The sequence below is a fragment of the Girardinichthys multiradiatus genome, chromosome 18, assembly GCF_021462225.1.
Source record: "Girardinichthys multiradiatus isolate DD_20200921_A chromosome 18, DD_fGirMul_XY1, whole genome shotgun sequence".
Lineage (NCBI taxonomy): Eukaryota > Metazoa > Chordata > Actinopteri > Cyprinodontiformes > Goodeidae > Girardinichthys > Girardinichthys multiradiatus.
Window position 1 is genome coordinate 39,308,893 of NC_061810.1, and position 23,634 is coordinate 39,332,526.

The 23,634-nt window shown below is 38.3% G+C and overlaps 1 protein-coding gene across 1 annotated transcript in view; it reads left to right on the plus strand.

Annotated features, from left to right (window-relative positions):
• dhx36 (DEAH (Asp-Glu-Ala-His) box polypeptide 36) overlaps positions 1-23,634 on the plus strand; it is a 42,244-nt gene that overhangs the window by 10,353 nt on the left and 8,257 nt on the right. The window contains exons 8-23 of the mRNA XM_047391103.1: positions 141-215; positions 1,978-2,144; positions 2,219-2,300; positions 4,348-4,488; positions 7,557-7,662; positions 12,696-12,783; positions 13,273-13,328; positions 13,441-13,505; positions 13,929-14,072; positions 14,502-14,619; positions 16,063-16,161; positions 17,371-17,544; positions 17,686-17,772; positions 17,850-17,933; positions 20,778-20,877; positions 20,981-21,071. Coding sequence (XP_047247059.1) covers positions 141-215; positions 1,978-2,144; positions 2,219-2,300; positions 4,348-4,488; positions 7,557-7,662; positions 12,696-12,783; positions 13,273-13,328; positions 13,441-13,505; positions 13,929-14,072; positions 14,502-14,619; positions 16,063-16,161; positions 17,371-17,544; positions 17,686-17,772; positions 17,850-17,933; positions 20,778-20,877; positions 20,981-21,071 — 1,677 coding nt within the window. The remainder of the gene's footprint in view (positions 1-140; positions 216-1,977; positions 2,145-2,218; positions 2,301-4,347; positions 4,489-7,556; positions 7,663-12,695; positions 12,784-13,272; positions 13,329-13,440; positions 13,506-13,928; positions 14,073-14,501; positions 14,620-16,062; positions 16,162-17,370; positions 17,545-17,685; positions 17,773-17,849; positions 17,934-20,777; positions 20,878-20,980; positions 21,072-23,634) is intronic.

Below are 23,634 nucleotides of genomic sequence, written 5' to 3' on the forward strand. Positions count from 1 at the left end.
AAAATATTAGTAAAAAAAAACAACAATAATTTTGTAAGAAAATTAAAGTATGGTAACACAGTTCTAGACTTAATTTGTGTCATCTGGAAAATATGAAGCCTTTCTTCTTTTTCATCTTTTTTTCTATTCACATTTCACAGCCGGTTGCCACGGAGACAAGGCTCCATACTCTACTGTACTACAGGAATTATTCTTCAGTGGCTTCGCTCAGATCCGTGAGTCTGATCCTATCTTTCACTTCCTTATCATCATTGCGTCCTACCATGCTTTTGTTTTTTGCACGCCCTTTCTGTGTATTGATTTTAGTCATTTTTCTTGTCCATAAAGGTTTGCCGTTTGTTCATCTGTCCCAGCCAAAATAATTAGCAAGGGTCTCCATACTCATAAGCAGAGAAATAAAGACACATGTACACACACTGAGATCTTATGTTGACCCGTCCCTCCATGCTCTTCGTTAAATTCTGAGCGTCTTAGCATAGCTAAAGTGCTAGCTTTTCCACAGAACTGGTACAACTTTTGCAAGTTATTTAAGGGCTTTCTTTGTCAGGCCAAAACATTTTATGAACAATTTCTCTTACATAGACTGTGCAGACTGTTTTTATGTTACTTTAAAAAAATTATATATTTAATATTTTTGTCAACCAGCAAAGTATATTGTTAGGAAATATTAACTTTTTTGTAGAAATGGTAAACAAAATGTTGCAAAAATTGTTTCATATCTCATGCATATCCTCACATAGGCCCCTTTTCCACTAGTTCGATTTGGCCCTTCTCGACTCCACTTGGCTCGCTTTGCGAGCATTTCCATTAGTGTTTTTTTCCAGACCAGTACCTACTTTTTTGGTCCCTGCTCCTGAGCGGGTACAGCCGTGGCTGAGTCAGGACTACATGTGACGTAAACCTACTGCTGTTCACTGATTGGCCATGGGACCAGGAGAAATGAGAAGGCTGATAGTGCAGGGACTATAATAATATTAAGGACCACATTTGCTGGAGCAGGCCAAATCGAAATATAATTTTACTATTTGCAAATTATAAACCATGCCTGAAGGCTGGAGGAAAGGAAAAATGACTCATCAGCTTTCTGAATTACACTCAGGCAGCACACTGTATTTAATAACATCCTAAACCAGCTGATCACACACAAAATCAGCTGTTCAGGCTCGCAAACATTTCCCCCAAAACACACAAAACAATACCACCATGAATCAGCGTGTTTGGTTTGGAAATTTATTGACCGTCCTTAAGAGAACCACCATCTGAAGGAGAAAGGGGCAGGCAGAGAGCAGCTGCCTGTAATCAGGCGGCCATAAAATCAAACAGGAGGAAGATCCTGCTAATTCCGCTGAGCAAGAATATCCAAAATTCAATCTAAAACTAAGTTCACTGCGGTTAAAAGTCGGTGATTGTGCGCTTTGAAGTCCTTGCCCTTGTTATTGTTATGGCTGAAACAAAAGCTTGTAATACAAAAGCCGAAAATTGTAACTTATTCAGGCAAACTTTGGAGCTTTGTCTCTCCTCTCTGCTTCTCCTGCCACAAACCCTTACATCAGAAGCCCTGAGCCTTATTTTATAAGCTCTGGCTGGGCTGTGGTCCAGATAATTATCCCAGTGGAACATTTTATACATGAAAAAACATATAAGACATCCTTGCATGTACAATAATACAAACATTATTAGTATTCAATTTATTTATGTTTTTATTTTCTATTTATTTATTTTTGATCATTTTAGATTACTTTAATGTGACAATCTCACAAAGTAACATTTTTAGCAGCACAGCGCACTACACTGACATCTGTAGGCGGGACTTCAGCTGCCTCAACTCAGTGGAAACACAACAAGTACCGTACTGAGTAGAGCGAAACCAAGTTGAGCAAAGCAGCGCTGCCTAAACGAGCTAATGGAAAATAGAAGGATCATAATGCCTTTCACAAATCAGCCAGTCCCAAAATCAAATCTTCCATGTTTTCTTAGGTTATTATCCAGCATTAGCCACCTTGTGTTGGATGAGATCCATGAAAGGAACCTTCAGTCAGACGTTTTGCTCATCATTGTGAAGGAATTACTCAACCTCCGAGATGATCTCAAAGTCATCCTGATGAGTGCCACTCTCAACGCTGAGAAGTTTTCTAAATATTTTGGTATGACACCTGCAATTCGCTGTTTTGTATTACATATAAAGTATTGTTCTCACCTCTTCTCTGTCTTTCTATAGACAAATGTCCAATAATCCACATCCCTGGGTTGACATTCCCGGTGGAAGAGTTTTTACTTGAAGACATCGTCGAGATGACCAGGTATCATAGCCGAACACCAGAAACATAGCAGTATAATGGTAATATTTTTGGAAAGGTTTGCAAATAATTTACAAACTGTGTTGTAAAGAACCTGGAATCACAGTAGAATAATCCAGTCCATGTCTGATTTGTACATATGTTGTCATTTCATTCTAAGGCACCAAACAACTTTGAAAATCTCATTTTCTTATATTTTCAAATAGGCTAAAGGTTTTAGAAATCTGAAAGTTTTTTTTTAAAGAACTTCTGTTCAGTCTGTTATATTATTATATACTGTCCAGTTTTTTTTTAAAGTTTCCTGTCACAAATAAAACAGGAAATAACCCTGAAGTTGGAACTCTGACAGGGAATGTCAGAGGTCTTCAAGCCACCCCAACCTTTAATAGTCAGTATGACTGCTGTGCATATATAATGTAATAAAGGTTGCAGATATAAACCATTTATTAGCACTTCTGACAGTTTGTATCTCATTAAACCAGTACTTTGAACTGTTAACACGTTCCTTATGTGTACAAATGCATAAACTGGAGAGAAACTTGATATGAAATTTAGTACCACAACAGTTAACAAATCCCACTGGATTTCAAACTAACGTGATTGCATTCCCACCTCCCAACTCCGCCTTCCAAGACAGATAGAATGTGGGATTAACAAACTTTATCCACACAACAGGGCAACTTAAAAACTATTTTCTTACTTCAAAATTGGTCACATACAGTACAGACCAAAAGTTTGGACACACCTTCTCATTCAGAGTTTTTTTTATTTTCATGACTATGAATATTGTAGCTTCACACTGAAGGCATCAAAACTATGAATGAACACATGTGGAATTATATACTGAACAAAAATGTGTGAAACAACTGAAAATATGTCTTATATTCTAGGTTCTTCAAAGTAGCCACCTTTTGCTTTGATTACTGCTCCACACACTCTTGGCATTCTGTTGATGAGCTTCAAGAGGTAGTCACCTGAAATGGTTTTTACTTCACATGTGTGCCCTGTCAGGTTTAATAAGTGAGATTTCAAGCCTTGTAAATGGGGTTGGGACCATCAGTTGTGTTGTGCAGGAGGTGGATACAGTACACAGCTGATAGTCCTATTGAATAGACTGTTAGAATTTGTATTATGGCCAGAAAATAGCAGCTAAGTAAATAAAAACAAGTGGCCATCATTACTTTAAGAAATGAAGGTCAGTCAGTCCGAACAATTGGGAAAACTTTGAAAGTGTCCCCAAGTGCAGTCGCATAAACCATCAAGCACTACAAAGAAACTGGCTCACATGAGGACCGCCCCAGGAAAGGAAGACCAAGAGTCACCTCTGCTGCGGACGATAAGTTCATCCGAGTCAAGAGCCTCAGAAATCGCAGGTTAACAGCAGCTCAGATTAGAGAACAGATCAATGCCAGATGACCTGGCCTCCACAGTCACCGGACCTGAACCCAATCGAGATGGTTTGGGGTGAGCTGGACCGCAGAGTGAAGGCAAAAGGGCCAACAAGTGCTAAGCATCTCTGGGAACTTCTTCAAGACTGTTGGAAAACCATTTCAGGTGACTACCTCTTGAAGCTCATCAACAGAAGGCCAAGAGTGTGCGGAGCAGTAATCAAAGCAAAAGGTGGCTACTTTGAAGAACCTAGAATATAAGACATATTTTCTGTTGTTTCACACTTTTTTGTTCAGTATATAATTCCATGTGTTAATTCATAGTTTTGATGCCTTCAGTGTGAAGCTACAATATTCATAGTCATGAAAAGAAAGAAAACTCTTTGAATGAGAAGGTGTGTCCAAACGTTTGGTCTGTACTGTACATACAACATAGAAACTGTGTTAACCTTAAAGCATGCACCTTGAGATAACTTTAACTTCCTGAGCAGACAAGAGTCACAAGCTGAGAGAAAACACTTCATTAGACATTCTTCTACTTAAGTAAAATATCTTTGATTGAGTACCAGACTCTCATTTTACGTTGAAACACACAGTAACAAACACTCACAGTCATAAATATCCACTTTTTATGCACAAACTGGATGTTGTGTCTCTGCCAGATATCGTCCACAGAATCAGGATCGTCGCCCCGCATGGAAGAGACGTTTTTGGCAGGGCCGCCAATCCAGATCAGAGAAGGAGGAGAAGGAGCTGGAATACAAGGAAAGCTGGCCATGTTATGCACGGACCCTTCAGGGCAGGTGAGTGGGTGAGAGGAGATGAGTAGTTAAGTTGGCAGAAGAGGTGCTGAAGGACTGACTATTCCTTAAAAGTATTATTTATTGTCACTAACAAGGAGAGTTACCTGATTTAAATCAGTTTATAATATAACTCACAGAACCTCTGTTATGAGAGCAGAAAAGTGGTATTTTTGCTTCACTGATCCAAGAAGTCTTTGAAATATGAGAAAAAAGTTTGTTTATCAAACTACTGAGTGTAGATGTTTTACAGAATAATAATACCTGAATCAGTCTGAAAACTACTCATTGATTTGGGCCTGTCGCTTTGATTTATTAACCTAAAATATTTTTTCTCAGACATCAGAAAACACAGAATATTTCCCACCCCCCGCTGGTAATTTGCACATATTTACACATTTCTTTTTAAATTTCAACTCACAAAGTTGTAAAGGCTGATTTTTAGAATGTTCCCAGTTTCTGCAAGCATTTCACAGACGAGGACAAAAGACTTTAAAGACTTGGATTTAGTGTAACAATTCTGAATTAATTCAGTGTTTTTGTGTTAGTCAGGTTGTTGTATTTAAAGCAACGTAGCCACTTCCTATGTTTAAACTATTTATCAACAAATATCTGTCCTAAAGTTGCAGAGCAGTGCCTTTTTCTTTCCCTTCATTATAACTTGTCAGTCTCAATAAGGAGACTGTCAACATAATTGCTTGTGCTACAGTTTACCTTTTGAAAGTTTATTAAAAGCACAACCTTGCCTGAGACCACAGTACTTGGAGCTGTATATCACGTCCTACACTAAACATATTTCAACAGAGTAGCTCTAATATGCCCCAAATATCTAGATTTTGTTTAGTTAAAAATAAAGAGGCAAAATAAGATTAGCATCTATTAATAATTCAGAAGTTATTTTTTCACATATGAGTTAAAGTATTGTGGCCACAGTGCATATATGTTCGTTTTCCTTCCCCATGTGAGGCATTGTATTAAAACTGTACAGGGAGCATCAGGTTAAATCTGGAAGTCTGAGATGGTTCGTCTATCTGCTAAACCTTAACAGGCAATGCTGCAGCAACACACCATCCTTCTGTCCAGATTGCACATACAGAACATCTAGCTGTCAAGCCCTTTTTTTCTCTGCTTTGTTGTTGTTTTTGTTTATTTGTGCTTTATATATCCACTGTTTTAGTTATAAGATCACAGTTCTTCTACTAATTCAGTTCAGCTTGTTCTATTGCTGCACAGGAGTCTTAAGACATTAATCCTGTTTGGTCAGACATGATCTGAATTGCTGGTCTGAAATTCAATTTCATAGCACTCAAGGCAGGACGGGATTTGCTTGTCTGAGCGCTGGAGGGAGATTTGTGTAATGCCTGTGGTGAAAACAAGCATTCTGAAGATTTGAAAGTAAAATTATTATCATCACACAGTAAAAACATTGACAAAGTAACAGTAAACAAGATATACTGTCAGCACTATGTACCTACACTGTATTAATAAAACAAATCAAAAGCTTACTTTGCTGTTTTAAATAGTTCATATTGCCTTCTACTTTAACAGTGTGGTCCTTTGGATGAGAAACAGGCCCACAGCATCACAGATCCTCCATCAAACCTATTAGGCATGAGGTTCTTTTCCACATTATATATTTATTGTTTTATGGCAAGCTGCAAACTCCAAACCCCACGTGTTTACATATGTATTGGTAGGACAGAAAATGCTTTTGCCTGGTATAAATGATTAATTTACATTCATCTTGTTGCATCCATAAACTGTGTCAAGCCTAGCACAGCTTGACAAGCAGAAAAAGGGATTTTGGACCCAGAAAACGTCTGCCATATGTTTGGCTAATATACGGCAATTTTCTTTACTTTCCTGCAGGAACTGAGGAAAGGAGAAGTGTCAGGTCTAAAATATTAAATGAGCAGCATCTGAAGGGCAAGTCCTAAGAAATATTTTTTTTTAAATCCAGAAGATGAATCTAACACAGAACAGTTATTCGTCCTCCACAACAGTGTTGTTTTTTTTGTAGATATGCCAGTTATGCCTTTATTGACCTGTACCGATTTCCAGTGTTCTTAGACCCGACTTGCTGATTCCGATTTCGATCAATTCAGATTTTGTTTTTTTTATTCAAAGGATTATTAGGTGAACATCTTGACACAGCCTTGCCAGTTGACTCGTGCTAGTTGGTGCCTTTAAAACAAAACTGAATGCATGTTACTGAAGTGCGGCGAGAGAATACTGGACTTCAGCCATGACAAGTTTTACCAGGAGTTGTCGGCACCTCTAAATAGAAAAAGTTTAAGAAGGATTGCTGAGCGTCATGCCCTGGAGAGTCCTACTGGACGCTGCTAGTGTAGGTTGCTCAATAGAATATAAGCAGCATATTTTTTTTACGTTTGGCTGAAACCAGTAGTGTGTATTGCCTTTCACACTGAGAAAAAAATGTGCTGCAGATTCTTTTTGATGGAAGTAGTTAATTTGAATCCAATAAAAAATGAATGAGGTAAAATATTGTCCCCATTTATACGACAAAGTATCTGTCCCAAAACTCTTTTCAGTTTTCTTTTCTTTTTTTAACTTGGATAAAAGTACTTGACTTATTTATAGACCACAAATGGTGGGGGTTCTTAATTTTGATACGTTTAATGGACTGGAATAAATTCAATTTAAGAGTATTTGACCTGCTCATCACCAAATAGAGATGATCATGGGGAAATTAGCAGATTCTGATCTGAGTCTGATTGTCCAAAAATAATGAAAAATTACTATAATTACTAATTTCCTAAGTAGTAGGCCAAACAAAGTGATGCCCTTTGATGCTTGAATTCTTTATTTGCCATTAATTACCACAAAACACGCAGAAGTCCGTTAAAATTACTTCTTAAAAAGCCCGAAAAACCACACAAGAACTTATTTAAACAAAAATAAACAACTTTCTGGCTTTGAAACAAACTTTGGTAAATTACTAATTTATGAAGCCCTTTTAAACCCGATGCAACTAGTTGGAGAACAGACACGTGTTTTCAGCCTATAGTATGAGAGATTGTGTGTGTTCAATGTTTGTCAATGTTTTACAGATACTCTGACAGCACAATTGAGGCGGTGGAGATGTTAGACACTGATGAGAAGATTGATCTGGAGCTGATCCTGGCACTGATCCGTTATATTGTGCTCAATGAGGGGGTGAGTGTAATCTGGTCTCTGGTTTCAGTGAAGTCAGAAATAGGATTTTCTTTTTTCAGTAGATTTGTACTGTGGAAGAAGATTACATTGCTAGCAGCCTCTTATGTCAGAACATAACAGGCTTCTGCCACTGGAACATGCCTTGAGGATTTTTAGGTTTATACTGTTCTCCTGACAATTTAACACATGCAGACTGCTGTGGTACATGTGGAAAATCATGGACATCAAGTAAAAACTTCATAGGTGACACGGCTGCTTAAGGAGAGATATATGGCAGAGCAGATGGAGGGAACCGGGCTAGCTTCCAAACACACTGACTTTAGATCAGAGAAAATGACACCAATCCTGCCAGCAGATCTGTGCTAATGAGTGATCGAGCAGATGCTCTCCGGCTACACGTCCAGCCCCTTTTTTCTCCTTCCAGTTCTCGTCAGGTTTCCTCCTTTTGTGTCAGCGTGTTTTCATTGCTACTATTACAGAATGTGAATGGCAGAATATTGGCAGCACCAATAAGGCCACCTTATAGGGCTAGAGAAATTAGAATGTCATTGAAACTTGTTAATTGTTTCCAATAACTTTAGATGTAAAACTCCTTTAGATACATTACACACAAAGTGACGTATGTCAAGTGTTTATATCTGTTAATTTAGATAATTATGGCTTACATCAGATAATTAAAAAATTATATAAGGACAACATAAAAGGATTTTTAATGCAGAAATGTTATAACAATGTTGCGGCCTGTGCAATCATGGAGAGGACTGCTGACTGGACCAGCAGTCATTAACAAGGGGGGGATAAGCCACAAAAGGTAATTGCTAAAGAAGCTGACAGTTCAGAGTGCTGTGTCCAAGCATATTAATGGAGAGTTGAGTGGAGGAAAAAGTGTGATTTAAAAAATTGGATTTATTAGCTGTTAACTGTAATCATCAAAATGAACAGAAATAAATGCATAAAATATACACAAATGCTCTGTGGGTGATGAATTTATATTATAGATTTCACTTTCTGAATGTAATTGTTGTCGAAATTAACTTTTTAACTGTTCCATTTTATTGGGATGCAACTTTATTGTCAATATTGAAACGGTAACATTGAGGCTAAAATTTCACAAGTAATAGAAATGAAAATAAAAAAAAATGAAATGAAATAAAATAAAATACGACAAACTCAAAGTATTTCTTTCCAAGTAATGTGGAACTAGTTGTATTATTTATGTTTGTTTTTCGGCCGGGCTTGTCGAAAAGGTGTGAAAGAGAATAGAAGTAAAAGAGGGCCTTGGAACGAGGAGTGACTAACACAGACAGACAGAATAATTACCCTTTCCTTCAGGAGGCCATACCTCCATCAGTCACAGCAGCACTCAGCCACTCGACCAGTTGATTTGCCGTGGCATTGTCAAATGGCTGAGAGGGAACTGGCTGATTTGCCATGACGCCGCTCCAAACCAAGGATATGACCCGTCTGTCGGGCTTTCGCCTGTGATGATTGGTTAATTATATTGAAGAGGTCTATGATTAGACGCCTAAAGGGGAGACATGCAAGCAGTAATGACTGTCTGCTAGGTCAAACTCTAAGGTGGGAGGATCAGTGTGTGTGATACCAAATAGTAGGCTAACACGGCTGAACTGTTTATTTTATTTTTTACAGCAACTGTAATCCACCTCTTTGTGTGCTTCATTTCTGTCAGGCTGTAGCTGCTGTATGTAGGCAATTTTTACATAACACACATAGTCCCATGTGGGTGCAAGTATTTGGTAACAATAATTATGTGTAATTAAAAGGCAGAAGTAGTTCATGCTATGAAATAACCGTTTAGTCTGAACATCTTTATTCTTAGCTGATAAGTAACTTCTCTTTCTTAAGAGTGGTCTTTTTTCTGCCAACTTAAAGTGATCCATTTTGGTTTAATTCCTGTTTTTGTTTTGGACTTCAGATTTTGCTTAAATTTTTAAAGTTTGCCTTTTTCAAATTTTTATATTTTGAATTTCTAATAAAAGGTCAATGACAAAATGAGTTTCCTTGACGGCTAAAAGGTATTAGGATATGGTCTGATGGCAATTACTTCTAAATATTGTCATATCACTTGCAATAAATCCACATTTACCACAAAAAAACATCCCTCATTCTCATCTGTCATTACAATGCTTCCAGCTTCTCTGTGACCTTTGGCATCTTGGGCACTAACATGGGTGTCACGTGTAGACATGTATTGTAGTAAAACCCTGTCAAACAGGCTGAATATGTTATTTGTATGCAAAACATGAATTCATAATATTTGGAATATAAAAGCCTACTAATATGGTGGTCCTTTTTTACACTAATGAGATATTTAAAGTAATTACGTGATTAATTACATTATTCATGCATTAGAGATGTTATTGATAAACATTGTGATGTCAAAATGAACTCCTGTTTCTCACCTGTGCTTCCAGCTTCTCTGTGACCTTTAGCATCTTGGGCACTGTAAACCATGGCAGGTGTGGGTATCTACAGCAGGGAGACTCAATCTAACAGAATAAATATTACATTGACATGCAAAGCATGAATTCATGCAACTTGGAATATATTAAGCAAAAATTACTTCAGTCCTTCTGCAAAAATTGCAAAAGGATTCCTTTTGCGATTTTTTAAAGTTGCACACAGTAAGATTGCAGTGACAATATATTCACAATATAATGTGCAGCCCTGATGATTGCAAGCACTGATGATGCAATGATGATGTTTTTGGATCATTTATACAGCCCTACCTCCCTGTTTGGTGCATGCAGTATTTTTTTTTTTTAAGTTATTAATCTCTTTGTGTTTGTTGTCTTCCATTGTTCCAATATTGTGTAACTTAGTGCTAATTTCTAGTAATGTTGCAGATATGTGTCTAATTCTTCTTTCTTTTATAGTATGATTTATCAGAAATGCCCAATCAGAATTGTTGTTCCCGATACCGATAAGTTGACCCATTTACAGGGTCTCTGTTTGATACTTCAGTGAACTAAATAATAGGGATGCACGACATTGGTATCGACTGATGTTAGTCATTTTTTTTTTTTTATCAGTGTTTATTTCCCTGTTGTTGCTGTTTGTGTATGTGTTTAGGGAGGAGGAGGGGAGGGTGTGGGTATGCGGTATTTGTTTGGGTATGTGTTTAACTGGAGCAGAGAAACGATGTTGGCGGTGTGGTCATGTTTTTTTAGTGTCTGATATATCAGGTCTTGTACGTGTTGACAATGTTTTCATTTGGAGCAGTTTGTTGAAGGGCTAAGCTAACGTTAACATGTTTTCTCTTTGTTTTAATGGGACTTGTTAATAATTCTAACAATTCTAACATATTTAATTGCGATTCCGGGTGATTGCAATCAAACTAACAGAACCAAAGTAATAAAATTAGTTGTTTTTTCTGAGGTGTTAGTTCAAATTTTATTGAATTCGGAACACTTTCTGTTTCTTTGAGAGCTGTTTACCCTTTTGTTGTTCACTTTAAATACTTAGTTTTAGTAGTTTCTTAGTACTTAGTAGTTTCTGTGCGTGCTATAGACTGAAGGCCCCTCATCCTTCATCCTGCTGCCTAACTCAACCAAAATAATTTCAATAGAGTTATAGGTCTAATGTTTTTGAACCCATGACTAGGTTCTTTGATGTAGCAAAAGCCTTTCAAAATGTGCAAAAACGTTTGCACATAAAGATTGAAAACTTCATGTTTTACAGCCATTTTCACGGGACATTTTAATTAGTTTAAGCCAGCGTGTGCTGAGAAAGTGAAATGAGGGTACGGGGGGTTGAGGTAAGAGAGAGAATCTGCAGGTGAATAATGAACTAAAGTTAATCAAATTACTTTGACTCCGGCAGCAGGTCTCTCCACTAATAGATCGTATGTTTTCATTTGTTAGTGTTGGATTTCCTCTCCTATTTGATTGTACAAAGTATTTGCTTCATATGAGATTGTCTGCTTGCTGCAATGTACAGATCCTTGTGTAGGACAACTAGATGCATTGGGAATGTCTGCCAGCCATGCAGGGATGGTTTTTAATAGATGCATGAAGTGTGGCTTGAGATTTTATTGGAACCACAAATCATTTTTATGTTAAAAAGGCAGCCAGCCATATTTTGTCTGTCCACATTCTTCTGGGGTAGGTCATTTTGGTCTTTTTTTGCAACTTGTCCCCTCTCTTGAGTTGTTTTTTTTTTTTTTTTTAAGAAGTCTTTGTCTTTTGCACAAATCCAGCTCATTGTTTTTAAAAATCCAATTAATTATGAGAAACACCAATCTAACCCTTACACTGATTCTTTTGTAACACTTACACATTACTAATGAAAGCACTGTGAAGGTTTTCAATTACTTTTATGCATCTATAATTACAACTGTTCAGCCACTGCTGCTTTCTGAATGCTGACAGATTTAAGATAGTTCCTTGGCTTTTTATGCCCTTTTGCACATCCTTTTTTTCATGTGGTCAATATTTATTCCCTGTACCACTTTTTGTGCCTGCTGTATGCTGGGTTGGAAGAACTTTTTTGCCTTTCAATAAGTTACCTAAACATACACAGGAAACTATATTGTTGAATCTTCCTTTTAATAATCAAATTGTTTCACTATTGTAATTGTTTTAGTCTCTTGTTAGATGGGCTGACATTGTCATTTGCAGACTGTTGTAAACCTGAACTGGCAGGGAGTTTCCTCACATTAAAATCTCTACTTTGCTCTTGTTTTTTCAGGTATCATTTGTGTGTCTGTATTTTTCCATGTGTCTATTTGGTGCTCAATTCTCCTTTGCTGGTGTTAGAGAGCCATTAGCTGATATAAAGCAGAGCCTGCCCTGTTGTAGAAGGATGTCGCTGTCGTAATGATGTTGGCATTGTGTTTATCTCCTTTTGGTTGAAGATGGAAGTTGAAGGGAAGTCAGCCTTGGCTCACCTCAGCTACCCCAGTGTGTCGGGCACCTTGCTCATTCAGTGGTGTAATGAGTGTTTAATGGATGGTTGTCAGATTTGTTTGACCATAGCCTTCGTTTAAAATGGTTACATCATTAATTTGGCAGGAGGGAGCGATCTTGGTTTTCCTGCCTGGCTGGGACAACATTAGCAGTCTCAATGACCTCCTTATGGCTCAGCAGATGTTCCGATCAGGTACTCTCACCTTTAATTTAATTCTTATTGGTTCTGACTTCATTTAATACAAGAAAATAGACTTTTTGATACACCAACAAAATTGTTTCTAATTGTTAACTGCCAGAATAATGAGATACATTTTGAATAGTTTCTTCAAGGTCAGAAGCCTCTGAATTTAAGGGAAGTTTACAATAAATGTTATTAAGGAATTTAGCCAACAGAAATGATTTTATAACTGACCTGTTACATAAATTTTTAGTCTGACGTAATGTCAGTCAGAGAGGAATTTTTATACAGTGCATTTAGATATCTGGTGGCAACTATTGTATATTTATTTGCTTTGCCATGTTTTAAAGGGGACCGTTTGCAAGACGCATGGCCAATTATTATTCTTAACAGTAATAAAAATAGCATAGGGCATACATTTACAAATCATTTCTCCAGCTGTCCTATTATTATGGTTGCTGGTGCTTTGTTTGAGCTCTGCTTTTATGTCCTGTGTTACAGAAAAGTTTGTCATCATCCCTCTGCACTCCCTCATGCCTACTGTTAATCAGACGCAGGCAAGCTTTCTCCTTTGTTTCTTTCTTCTCTGATCATCTTCGTGTCCACCAACACAATCCCATTTTAACATCAGAAACCCTCCGTTTCATCTTTCTTCTCAAATCCTCTCAGGTTTTCAAGAGACCCCCACCAGGAGTTAGAAAGATTGTGATTGCAACCAATATAGCTGAGACCAGGTGTGTATGTTTTTTTCCATGATTAGTTGCAAGTCCATTACTTTTCTAAGTGTGGCTTTTTTGTTTGTGCCAGCAATAACGTTGAGAGTGCCAGTCATTACCGGGATAGAAGCTAATTGTAAGCTAATTAACATATTTTTCTTGGCTTGATCACAAATACTGTCTCCATGGCTTGGATGAGAAACGATACGTTCACAGAGCCCCACATTTACATAAACCAAACAAATTAGGAAGCTGCCGCAACCCATATCACTCCACCAAATGTGGACTCTAAATCTACCAAAGAGCTAAAATATTTTTTAATTTGAAAGAAATTCGAAATATGCTTAAAAGATTGCTTTAAAGTGTGTAATTTTTTGTTTTTGTTTCATCTCAGTTTCTTTCTTTTCTCTCCCGATTTATCTCCCTCACCCGTCCTCTCAGCATCACCATAGATGATGTCATTTATGTGATCGATGGAGGCAAGATTAAGGAAACCAACTTTGACACTGACAACAACATCAGCACCATGACGGCTGAGTGGGTTAGCTTGGCCAACGCCAAACAGAGGAAAGGACGTGCTGGCAGGTACTTCCATTCCTACACATGGTGTTATTTTAGAATAAAGGCACACTTCACATTGCTGCTTCTGGGTGTCCTGCATTAATATAGGGGAATTATTGCTAAATTGTTTTTGTCCTGTGAGCTTTTCATAAGTCTCTTTCAGTAGTCCACATTTTACTGCTTACCCATCTGCAAACACAGAGAGAGGCAAAGTTCAGACACTCTCAGGTTGTTTCCACTCTGCGACTGGAGACGTCTGCTGTGTTAGATTGCTCTGACATCAAAGTGCAGCAAGGCCCAATTAGCAGCAGCCACTTACTGTGTGCAGTTTCATCCCACTGATTTTTCAAATTAAGCCCTCGTAACAGGACTGCTATAACATGTAATCTTTTTTTCTTCTGTTTCTATCTGACTCTCTTGATCTTTTTTTTTTTTTTTTATACATATATCCAGGGTGCAACCAGGAAAATGCTATCATCTGTACAATGGGCTTAGGTCCAGCCTGCTGGAAGCCTATCAATTACCTGAAATTATGAGGACACCGCTGGAGGAGCTCTGTTTGCAGATAAAGGTGGTGTATGAAGGGAGAAAGAGAGAGGGTTTTGGCTTGGGAACTGAATTTTTTTCATTACCAGTCAGACGTTTACATACGCCCAACATTTGCGCAAATGTCATATTAATTCGGAGCTTTTATGCCTTTGAACCGTTCTTTATTTAGGGTGGTATAATTACTACAACTTCAGTGTATGTTAGAAGTATGAATACGGTGCACACATTTGAATTTAATGTCAGTTTTCACTCTTTCACAATTTGAGCCTGATGAATCCTGGCATTGTCATCTTGGAACATGCCCGTGCCAATATATTCAGGTAGTCAGCTGACCTCATTCTTTGAACACATACTGTTGCTGAACCCAGACCTGACCAACAGCAGCAACCCCAGATCATAGCACTGTCCCCACAGGCTTGTACAGTAGGCACAAGGCATGATGGGTGCATCACTTCACCTGCCTCTCTTCTTACCCTGATGTGCCCATCACTCTGGAACAGGGTTTAAATCTAGACTCATCAAATTTCTTTTGAAATTTATGCAGATGATGGATGTGTGTACTGTTCTGACACGCTATCAATTAGTTTTTTGTAAACTGCAGGAAACAGCAGGTGAAGGGTTAGTCATTGCTGGTCGTCCTTGGTGTTGAAGCCTCTTTTACCTAATTAAAATTGAGTAAAGACATCCCAGTCTGACTCACGCCCCTCTTCCAGCTGTTTCTCTTGTTTAGAACAATGTAATCATTTCTGTTCACGGCCTCATTCTCATACATGAACAGTTTATTTTTCTCTCAGTTGGCTGCTTGTTGAGCTCTACTGTTTGTCTCTTTGAATCCTCATAGTGCAGTCAAAAATGTTTAAAGCATTGCTAATGGAACATAAAGCCAAAGTTCAGTCGGCTCCAGTGTTTGAAGTGATTGTTCTCACCAGCAGCTTTAGTGTATGTGGTTTCTAGCCTGCATCTTCTTCCAGCTCAGTTCAATAAATTCAAGTAAGTGTGTAATATGTTTTTTTTTTTTTTAAGCTAGTGGGTGAGAGGCTGACTAATGCATCAGACTAACCTCAGAGTGAGAGACACTCTGACAACATGCAGACCCTGAGCTGAATCTCTAATGCACAGACACTCCAACATCACCCTCTTTGTCAACTGGAGAGTGGATATGTGGTTGCTTCTTTACTCTGTGGTGAATTTAAAAGTCTGTGTTTTTTATGTGGAAATGAATGCGTTTTAAGTGAATGTGGACATTCACAGAATCAGCTTTTATCACAATTATTCTCTTCCTGGCACTAAGGGAAGCACATTAAAGTGGCTTCATGCAAATGTGTGTAGAGTCACACACATTCAAAGTGCGTTTTGAGCGAGCCTCTTGGACAGTGACACACATAAACCTTATTGCAAGCAACATAGTTTGGTTGTAATGTACAATGTTATGCTTTGGCTGATTAGATGATGTACACCCTTTTAGATATTGAAGCTTGGCTCCATTAGTCGATTTTTGGAAAAGGCCATGGACCCACCGAGTGAGAAGGCAGTCAACCTCGCCATCAAGAACCTCACAGACCTGGTAGGAAACCACCTATAGTTTGTTTCAGAGGGAATTAACAGGGCTCATATATTCCTGCAAAGTGTGGAACTACATCTTAGTTGGGCAGGTGGTGTTTGTTTGGTGATGTGACAGTAATAGTGATGCAGTGCAGGATTGTCGAGTGTTTAACTGAAGCAGAGAAGCAATGTCAGCAATGTGCCGTTTTTTATTTTTTTATTTTTTTTGTCGAAATGGTAGGGAGGCATATATAATATCAGTAAATATTGGTTAATGACCATAACAGCAATATTAATATAGCACATAAATACTGGCCCACATTTTCACATTGTTACATTCCTAATTTGAAGGCAATGTATTCCAAAGTTTGGGATCTCCTCTGAGTTTCAGTCTAGTTTTTGGGACGACTAAAAGCAGCTGGTCGGCTGATCTAAGCGCTCGTTAAAGAAGCTATGGCAGTGTAAATCAGAGAAGTAAAAGGAGCAAGACCATTTATGCATTTATACGACAACATTTTAATATTAATTAAATGTAATTAATACAAATCTAAACAGTGTGGTGTACATGTGTCTTCAGCATCTTTTAATCTGAAACCTCTTGTTAAAATTCAATGCAACCAATTACCCAGTTAGTAGATAAAGTCCACCTGTGTGTAATTTAATCTCAGTGTAAATCCAACTGTGCCGTGAAGAACAAAGAGGTTTGGCAGAGAGCATTAGTGAACACACAGTGTCATGAAGACTAAGGATCACAGGAGACCCATCAGGGATGAAGCTGCCGAGACATTTATGAAAGGGTTAGGGCAAATAAATATTGCCCTAAGCTTAGAACATCTCACAGGACACTGTTCAAGTCTTTATCTGAAAATGGAATAAATATCAGATAAACTACAGTAAAAGAAGTCCTCCCAACAAAGCGGCCACATAAATGATGTCCATTTGTAAAATGATTGAATCATTTCATATTCACTTTCTGTTAGTCATTCAGTTAATCACCCTCCAGTTTCACCTTTAATTACATAATGCTGCCAATATCAGTACAATGTCCCTTTCTTTGACTGAGATGTAGTTTCAATGTACTATTTCTAGAAGATTTTATTTTAAAGAAAACAATGATTATAAAAAAGCTGCTACCATTTGATTTGATGGATGTCATTAAAAAAAAAACATCAGCCTGAGCTCAAGATGACATGAAGCATTTTCTTCTGGGTTTTGTGACATGATGTGTTAGAATGCCCTGGACCATGCAGAGAATCTGACAGCTCTGGGCTTCCACTTGGCACGCCTCCCTGTGGAGCCGCACATTGGCAAACTGATCCTTTTTGGGGCTCTGCTAGGATGCCTCGACCCTGTACTCACCATTGCCGCTTCGCTCAGCTTCAAAGACCCTTTCTTCATCCCCCTGGTAGGGTGCTGCGCTCACAGACATGAAAGGCAACATCGACAGCAGACCCACACACATAAACTTCAGCACATTACTGCAGTCGCACTTTTTATATATGATTCGTAGTTAAAGATGCTTTGGAAAATCATCTGTCCCTCTTAGGGTAAAGAAAAGATGGCGGACATGAGGAGAAGGACTCTGTCCAGAGACTCCAAGAGTGACCACCTCACTATTGTCTATGCCTTTAAGGTAACTAAAACCAACTGCAATGACCCTGACTTTGTATGGCTTGATTCTGTCTAAATTCCTTGCACACTGACTGGCAGGGATGGGAGGAAGCCAAACAGCGGGGGGCCAGGTATGAGAGGGAGTACTGCTGGGACAACTTCCTTTCTGCCAACACACTCCAGGTGAGTCAGGCTGATTGCAAAGATTTTTCTCACATTTGGCATCTGGCAGATTGAAGATAAGTAGTTGCAGGAGTGTAAAGATACATTTAGCTCACAAACAGAAACGGTAAGCAATATTGGGTTAACAAGGCAAGACGAGCTTTTAAGCAACAGTTTTGGGTAAAACTTAGGATTACCACTTTCTGGTTTTCATTTCAGGTTTAAATTTTGAGGTGATCATATGCAGTCCAGACTTAATACAAAACTCTAAAATAATCCTCCAGTTTAATACTGGTAGGAAGCGCCGAAGCAGATGCCAACCTTAGCGTAATTAGCAGCTAAATGTTAGCTGCTGTTGGCTTACAATTGGGGACTGTTTCTTCTGTCGAGCACTGGGCAAGATATCGGTACCAGGATATGTGAAGGAAACTATAACTTGGATCTTCCATTATCAAAGCTATGGTTTTATAGCAGTTTTCCGTCATAACGTTCCTACAGTTTAATGTCCTTTGAATGAGTTTTTTTCTGGCTGAATTGAAGATAAGGTTATGTGTCTCTCTCGCACATGTTTCTCTGCACTAAGCACTATTTTAACCTGCCTTTTTTTATTATTAATATTGAGCGTACATACACATACAGGTCCTTTTCAAAATATTAGCATATTGTGATAAAGTTCATTATTTTCCATAATGTCATGATGAAAATTTAACATTCATATATTTTAGATTCATTGCACACTAACTGAAATATTTCAGGTCTTTTATTGTCTTAATACGGATGATTTTGGCATACAGCTCATGAAAACCCAAAATTCCTATCTCACAAAATTAGCATATTTCATCCGACCAATAAAAGAAAAGTGTTTTTAATACAAAAACGTCAACCTTCAATAATCATGTACAGTTATGCACTCAATACTTGGTCGGGAATCCTTTTGCAGTAATGACTGCTTCAATGCGGCGTGGCATGGAGGCAATCAGCCTGTGGCACTGCTGAGGTCTTATGGAGGCCCAGGATGCTTCGATAGCGGCCTTTAGCTCATCCAGAGTGTTGGGTCTTGAGTCTCTCAACGTTCTCTTCACAATATCCCACAGATTCTCTATGGGGTTCAGGTCAGGAGAGTTGGCAGGCCAATTGAGCACAGTGATACCATGGTCAGTAAACCATTTACCAGTGGTTTTGGCACTGTGAGCAGGTGCCAGGTCGTGCTGAAAAATGAAATCTTCATCTCCATAAAGCTTTTCAGCAGATGGAAGCATGAAGTGCTCCAAACTCTCCTGATAGCTAGCTGCATTGACCCTGCCCTTGATAAAACATAGTGGACCAACACCAGCAGCTGACACGGCACCCCAGACCATCACTGACTGTGGGTACTTGACACTGGACTTCTGGCATTTTGGCATTTCCTTCTCCCCAGTCTTCCTCCAGACTCTGGCACCTTGATTTCCAAATGACATGCAGAATTTGCTTTCATCTGAAAAAAGTACTTTGGACCACTGAGCAACAGTCCAGTGCTGCTTCTCTGTAGCCCAGGTCAGGCGCTTCTGTCGCTGTTTCTGGTTCAAAAGTGGCTTGACCTGGGGAATGCGGCACCTGTAGCCCATTTCCTGCACACGCCTGTGCACGGTGGCTCTGGATGTTTCTACTCCAGACTCAGTCCACTGCTTCCGCAGGTCCCCCAAGGTCTGGAATCGGCCCTTCTCCACAATCTTCCTCAGGGTCCGGTCACCTCTTCTCATTGTGCAGCGTTTTCTGCCACACTTTTTCCTTCCCACAGACTTCCCATTGAGGTGCCTTGATACAGCACTCTGGGAACAGCCTATTCGTTCAGAAATTTCTTTCTGTGTCTTACCCTCTTGCTTGAGGGTGTCAATAGTGGCCTTCTGGACAGCAGTCAGGTCGGCAGTCTTACCCATGATTGGGGTTTTGAGTGATGAACCAGGCTGGGAGTTTTAAAGGCCTCAGGAATCTTTTGCAGGTGTTTAGAGTTAACTCGTTGATTCAGATGATTAGGTTCATAGCTCGTTTAGAGACCCTTTTAATTATATGCTAATTTTGTGAGATAGGAATTTTGGGTTTTCATGAGATGTATGCCAAAATCATCCGTATTAAGACAATAAAAGACCTGAAATATTTCAGTTAGTGTGCAATGAATCTAAAATATATGAATGTTAAATTTTCATCATGACATTATGGAAAATAATGAACTTTATCACAATATGCTAATAGTTTGAGAAGGACCTGTATATGTACATATTGTTCTTTTTATCTTGTGTTATTTCCTCTAAAGTTTATATATTTATCCTTAATGTCTTATTGGCTTGCATGCAAGCTTGGCCAATAAAAGTGATTCTGATTCTGACTCAAAGAAGGCTCCCACACTTTTTTACTCGTTTGCAAAAGACAAAATAAACTTTTTTTCACTCTTAAATAAAGGAAATATTATACATTTTTATTTGCAATGTTAGTGTTTATACATTATTAGCCTGAAATCATGTTACTTTTACTCAAGGTTATCATACTTTGAAAATGTCATATTAGCCCATGCCTACCATGCATCCGGCTTCCTTATTGCTAACAGCTAAATGATAATCAGCAAACCCATGAGAACTCTTCCTTACTTACTCCAACAGAAGAGTCTTAAACATACATACAAAAGGGTGTTGAGCTTTAACAACTCACCTACATATCCAGGTCTTATAATATTTGCCTTACACTTGGACTTCTCCACAAGACGAAATCATATGTTAATGGAAACTGAATAAGGCTACGCAGGATAGACTTCACTTTGACAAGAATTATTGTGCCATTTTAATATCACAAGATCTCATTACACCCTTGTAATTTATCCTTTTTATTGTTTAGATGCTACACAACATGAAGGGTCAGTTTGCCGAACATCTCATGCATGCTGGCTTTGTCAGCAGCAAGGATCCGAAAGACCCTAAATCCAATGTCAACTCAGGTAAGAAGGAGATATTTTTTTTTTATTCATACCTTTTTTTAAATCAGACATTTTATCCATAGAACAGTATTTCATTAAATAATAATGTCTATTTTTTACTCAGATAATGAGAAGTTAATTAAGGCAGTGATTGTGGCTGGACTGTACCCTAAGGTGGCCATGATCAGACCATCTCACAGCCAAAAGAGACCTGGGTGAGTCTGTCAGTCCAAGGAAGCTCACGACTGAGAAGTAAATGATCACTTTTTTTCCTCTCTTGAAAGACAAATGGCGCTAGCATTACAATCATTCACCAGACTTCTAGCAGGAGTTCTGGAAGGGTTTTGTGATGGTTACATGCAGCAACTGTGTTTGAAAGATTGTCAGAAAAACAAAGGCACTTTTGCAGCTCAAGATCAATGCACTCACAGAGGTGCCCTGAGGCAGCTGTCATAAGTGACAGCTTTGACCTGTGTGCAAAGGATAAATGGCTTTGGCAATGGCATTTGTTTTATATATCATATTTCATTATATATAAACTCAGATAACCTAACAAAACATTACACAACAAGCAATATACAATACAGTGTTGTAAAAAAGTATTTGTCCCCTTACATATGTCTTTTTTTTTGTTTGTTTGTTTCAGATTATCAGAGTAAAAAAAAAAGTGTTTTCAAATAATAATAAAATTTTCAGTCAGTCATCAGTCATTTTCTACCGCTTATTCCATAGTGGGTTGCGGGGGAGCTGGTGCCTATCTCCAGCAGTCCATGGGCGAGAGGCAGGGTACACCCTGGACAGATCGCCAGTCCATCGCACTTTTTTACGAAAAAAAAGCTATTGAAACCCAGCTGGTCCCTCTATAAAAAAGTAATTGTCCATTGAACCTAATAACTTGTTTTTCCCCCATTGGGTGCCACAACTGTCACTGATTGTTTGCAGTAACTGGCAATGAGTCATTCATATCTCTGGGGAGAAATTTTATTCCACGCTCAATGCAGGGCTGCACAATATTAGAAAATCTTGCGATAGTGATAATATTTGTCAATATTGTGATGACGATATCAGGTGCGATACATGTCTTTTATTTATTTCTTTTTTTTCTTACCTCCCTTTCTAATCTGTACATACTACTACTACTACTTACTACTATGTGACCTTTAGCATTTTTGGCAACATCATTTGTGTCTGGTTTGAGCTTTTGCTGCCGTGAAACTCTGTCCTACTGGATATTCGATATACAACACTGGATAAATATTGCATTAGTGAAGAAAATACAACTTCAAAACTCTTCAAAAACATTAGTCAATAATTATTGCACTCTAAGCAGTCCTTTGCGATATGAATATTGCACACACTGATATTGTGATGACGATATTCGCGATATATTGTGCAGTTTTAGCTCAATGTTAAGATCACAAACTGATGGCTGTACATTTCTCATTTAGGATCTTCTACAGGAGAGCAGGAGTTCTGGTTCTGTCAATTACAGGTTGTCCAGGTCCAGAAGCAGCACCAGTCAATCAAACTAACAACACCAGCTTTGACTTTCAGAATCAGAATCAGCTCAGTATGCTCTGTTATATACCAGCTGTTACTTGACTCGCATCTTCCAAAACAGCTTAGTTTTTGTCTAGTCAGTCCCCATAGTAGTTTCCCAAAAGTCTACCATCAGATGTTTAATAAGAGGTGATAGGTGTCTTTATGTTATTTTTGGTCAGCAGCAATTTTGTCCCTGGAACCTTCCCACGGATGATGTTTTTCACCTTTCTCTTTCTTATGGTGGGGTCACGATCACTGATGTCAACTGAGACAAGTGAAGCCTGCAGTGCTTCAGATCTTGATCTGGGATATTTTCTGACCTCCTGGAAGAGTCATTTAAAGAGTAACTTTGGTAGGTTTGCTGCTGTCCCAACTTTGTAAACCTTCCCAGACTGATAGATATCAATCATCTGTGCTTGAATTTATTTAGAACAGGGACACAATGTATTGCCTTTTGAGATATTTTAGCCTACTTCATGTAGTCAGACAGGTTCTAACTAAATGAGAGTTGACAGCAATCAGGCCATGACTGTGGCTTGTGAAATATAATTTAGTTTTCCAAAAAGTGTGAATAATAATTAGTTGATTCATGATTTAACCTGGTGGGCAATTGCTCTTTCGAGCAAGGTCAGTTTTTTAACCTTTATAAATGAAATCATCATTTGAGAACTGCATTTTGTATTTACAGATACTTCCAAAATAATTTTATAGAATAAATTTTTGGTCACTTATTTCAGAAAGTGAAACTCTTATATACATTTATTACACATACACGTACATATTTCAAGCCTTTATTTCATGTAATTTTGATGATTATGGCTTACAGATAATAAAAATCCAAAATACAATGTGTCAGAAAAGGGGAATATTAGATAAGATGACTTTAAAAACAGCATTTTTAATGTCTAAATGTTATGTAACGGCCATATTATGACCTACACAATCATGGGGAAGCCTACTGACTTGACAGATGTCCAGATGACAGTCATTTACACCCCCCACAAGGAGGGTAAGACATCACTAAAGAGGCTGTTTCTTCAGAGTGTTGTATTTAATCACATTCATAGAAAGTTAAATGGAAGGAAGAAGTGTGGTAGGAAGCAACCAGGATAACCACAGCCTTGAGACGATTGTCAGGGCTACGAATATCACATTCCTCGTGTTAAGCCACTCCTGAATCACAGTCTGGTGGTCCAAAGTTCTCTTTTCAGATGACATTAAAGTTTGCATTTTATT